Source organism: Rhincodon typus, unplaced genomic scaffold (assembly GCF_021869965.1).
Source record: "Rhincodon typus isolate 14 unplaced genomic scaffold, sRhiTyp1.1 hic_rhity00004319, whole genome shotgun sequence".
Taxonomy (NCBI): domain Eukaryota; kingdom Metazoa; phylum Chordata; class Chondrichthyes; order Orectolobiformes; family Rhincodontidae; genus Rhincodon; species Rhincodon typus.
The window spans coordinates 1,045-3,840 of record NW_025969957.1 but is presented as its reverse complement, the minus strand read 5'-3'; the positions used below and the strand labels follow the sequence as shown (position 1 = coordinate 3,840).

The 2,796-nt window shown below is 51.2% G+C and overlaps 1 protein-coding gene across 1 annotated transcript in view; it reads left to right on the top strand.

Moving 5' to 3' along the window:
• The window catches only part of LOC109926467 (protein turtle homolog A-like), a gene marked incomplete at both ends in the record, with an annotated part of 10,337 nt that overhangs the window by 6,503 nt on the left and 1,038 nt on the right, over nucleotides 1–2,796 (top strand). The window contains one exon of the mRNA XM_048593875.1: nucleotides 613–771. Within this exon, the coding sequence (XP_048449832.1) occupies nucleotides 613–771 (159 nt within the window). The remainder of the gene's footprint in view (nucleotides 1–612; nucleotides 772–2,796) is intronic.

Sequence of the window (2,796 nt, the reverse complement as noted above, 5' to 3'; positions counted from 1 at the left end):
TGTGTGTGTGTGTATGAGTGTATGTGTTTCTGTGTGCGTGTGTGTCTCTGAGTTTGTGTGTGTCTGTGTGTGTGTGTCTCTGAGTGTGTGCTGTGTTGTGTGTCTGTGTGTGTCTGTGTGCGTGTGTGTGTGTGCGTGTGTCTGTCTGTGTGCGTGTGTGTGTGTGTGCATGTGTCTGTCTGTGTGCGTGTGTGTGTGAATGACTGTGTCAGTTTGTGTCTGTGTGACTGTATCCATGTGTGAGTGTGATTGTGAGTGTGTGTGTGTGTTTGACTGTTTGTCTGTGAGTGAGTGTGTGTAGATGGGGAGTCTCAGTCCCTAAGGGGGACAGGGGAGATTTTCAGTAGCTCTGGCAGCATCTGTGAAGAAAAATCAGAGTTAACGTTTCAGGCCCAGTGACCCTTCCTCAGCACTGCCCAGACCCGAAACATTAACACTGATTGTTTTCTTCACAGATGCTGCCAGACCTGCTGAGCTTTTCCAGCAACTTCTGTTTTTGTTCCTGATTTACAGCATCCGCAGTTCTTTCGGGGGTTTATTTTGAGGGAGATTTTCAGCGTGACCACCTGAGGCAGGGTGCTGATCTTCTCCTTTTCCCCTCGCCTCCTCCAGGAATGTCCAGCTACCCCTCGGAAGAGACGATATGGGAGCCTTTCACACATTCCGTCAGGGCTGGCATCATCGCTGGAGTCTGCTTCCTCACAAGTGCCTTTATCATTAGCATCCTGGTCTCACACGTCATGAGGTGCAGAAGACAGAGGCGGATGCAAAGTGAGAGAAATGGAGGTGGTATGGGGAGGAGGGGGGGATGTGAGGAAAGCGATCACAGCCCTTGATATCGAGGCTGCACTCAACCAAGTGTGGCATCACAGAGCCTCGGCAAAACTGGAATCAATGGGTATCGGGGCAAACGCTCCGATGCTTGGGGTCATACCTGACACATAGGGAGATGGTCGTGGTTGTTGGAGATCAGTCATCTCAGCTCCAGGACATCTCTGCAGGAGTTCCTCAGGGTAGTGTCCTAGGCCCAACCATCTTCAGCTGCTTCATCAATGACCTTCCCTCCATCATAAGGTCAGAAGTGGGATGTTCGCTGATGATTGCTCAACGTTCAGCACCATTCGTGACTCCTCAGATACTGAATCAGTCCATGTTCAAATGCAACAAGATCTGGACAATATCCAGGCTTGGGCTGACAAGTGGCATTCGCGCCACACAAATGCCAGGCTATGCCCATCACCAATAAGAGACAATCTAACCACCGCCCCTTGACATTCACTCTGTAAGTGACGAATGAGTCTAAGACCCCTCTCTCCCAAGCCTCTTTCCCAGCCTCTGACCTGCTCATAGATTCATAAAGGTACACAGCATGGAAACAGGCCCTTTGGCCCAACTCGTCCATGCCTCAAACCTATGCCCCTCGGGTTTCGGACTCCCCTACCCTGGGGTAGAGATCTGGGCTATTCACCCTATCTATGCTGATTTTATAAATGTCTGCAAGATCACCCCTCAGTCTCCTACGCTCCAGTGAAAAAAAGTCCCAGATCATCCAGCCTCTCTTATAACTCGAGCCCTCCAGTCCTGGTGACGCCCTTGTAAATCTTTCTTGCATCTTTTCCAGTTTAATAACATCCTTCCTACAGCAGGGCAGCAAGCAAAGCACGTGATATTCCAAAAGTAACCTTACCAATGCCTTGTACAGCTGCAACTCCTGTGCTCAATGTGTGCCAAACAAATTCTTCACCACCCTTTCTACCCGCGATGCAAATTTCAACGTCATTCCTATGTCCGAGAGCACTGGCCAGGACCCTACCATGAGCTGGTTGAGATCCTAACATAACCTTCTTCGCTGACAACTACAACGTCAATTTTACCGTTATCCGCAAACGTACTCTCCTTTCGGAATTTGCGATTTCGAGTTCCTGTCAGGATTGTTTGGAGAACAGAAAACTCCAGCAGGTTGATAGAGAGGGTGGGGTGGGGTGTGGGGTTTAATGACGGCAGTGTTGTTGAGTCTGGAATACAACTTGAACGAAGATTATTCGCTCTGATGAAGGATGTGCGGGGAGGCAGATTGTTTCTGAAAGAGAGAGAGGGGTTGGCAAGTGTGGGTTCCAAAGGGATCGGAGTGTCTGTGTCCCTGAGACATCGAGGGGGAGCGTGTAGGGGCAGCGAGGGGAGGGGCACGTCGGTCTTTATCACTGGGGGAGCTGAGCAGAGCGGTGTCGGTGTCCTGTCACAGTCTTACACAGCCTCAGGGAGCGCTCCGTCTGGGATATTGTGGGCAGCTCCTGTCTCCTTATCGAATGGAGGATGGGTCTGAGGGGGAGGGTAGCAGAGGGTCCCCAGATTAATCCCTGGGATGGTGGGATTGTCCTATTGGGAGAGATTGAGGAGACTGAGTCTGTCTTCCTCGGGGCAGGGGGGAGTTATGAAGAACAGGACCAGGGACGGTGACCTCAGGATGAGGAGCAGGCCATTCAGTACGGAGATGGGGTGGAATTACTTCACTCCGAGGGTGGGAAATCTCTGGAATTCTCTCCCCCAGGGAATTCTGGGAGCTCAGTCATTGGGCAGGCCAAAGACAGAGATCGATCGATTTCTGGAGATTCACAATATTGAGGGACATGAAGATAGTGGGGGAAATGGCATTGAGGGGATGACCAGCTGTGATCGAGAATGGCAGGGCATCTCGAGGGGCTGAATGACGCACTCCTGCTACTATGCTCCTGGAGATACCAGTCGGATGCTCTCAGGGAGATATCTGTACACTGACTGGTGTCTCTCAGTCCCCTC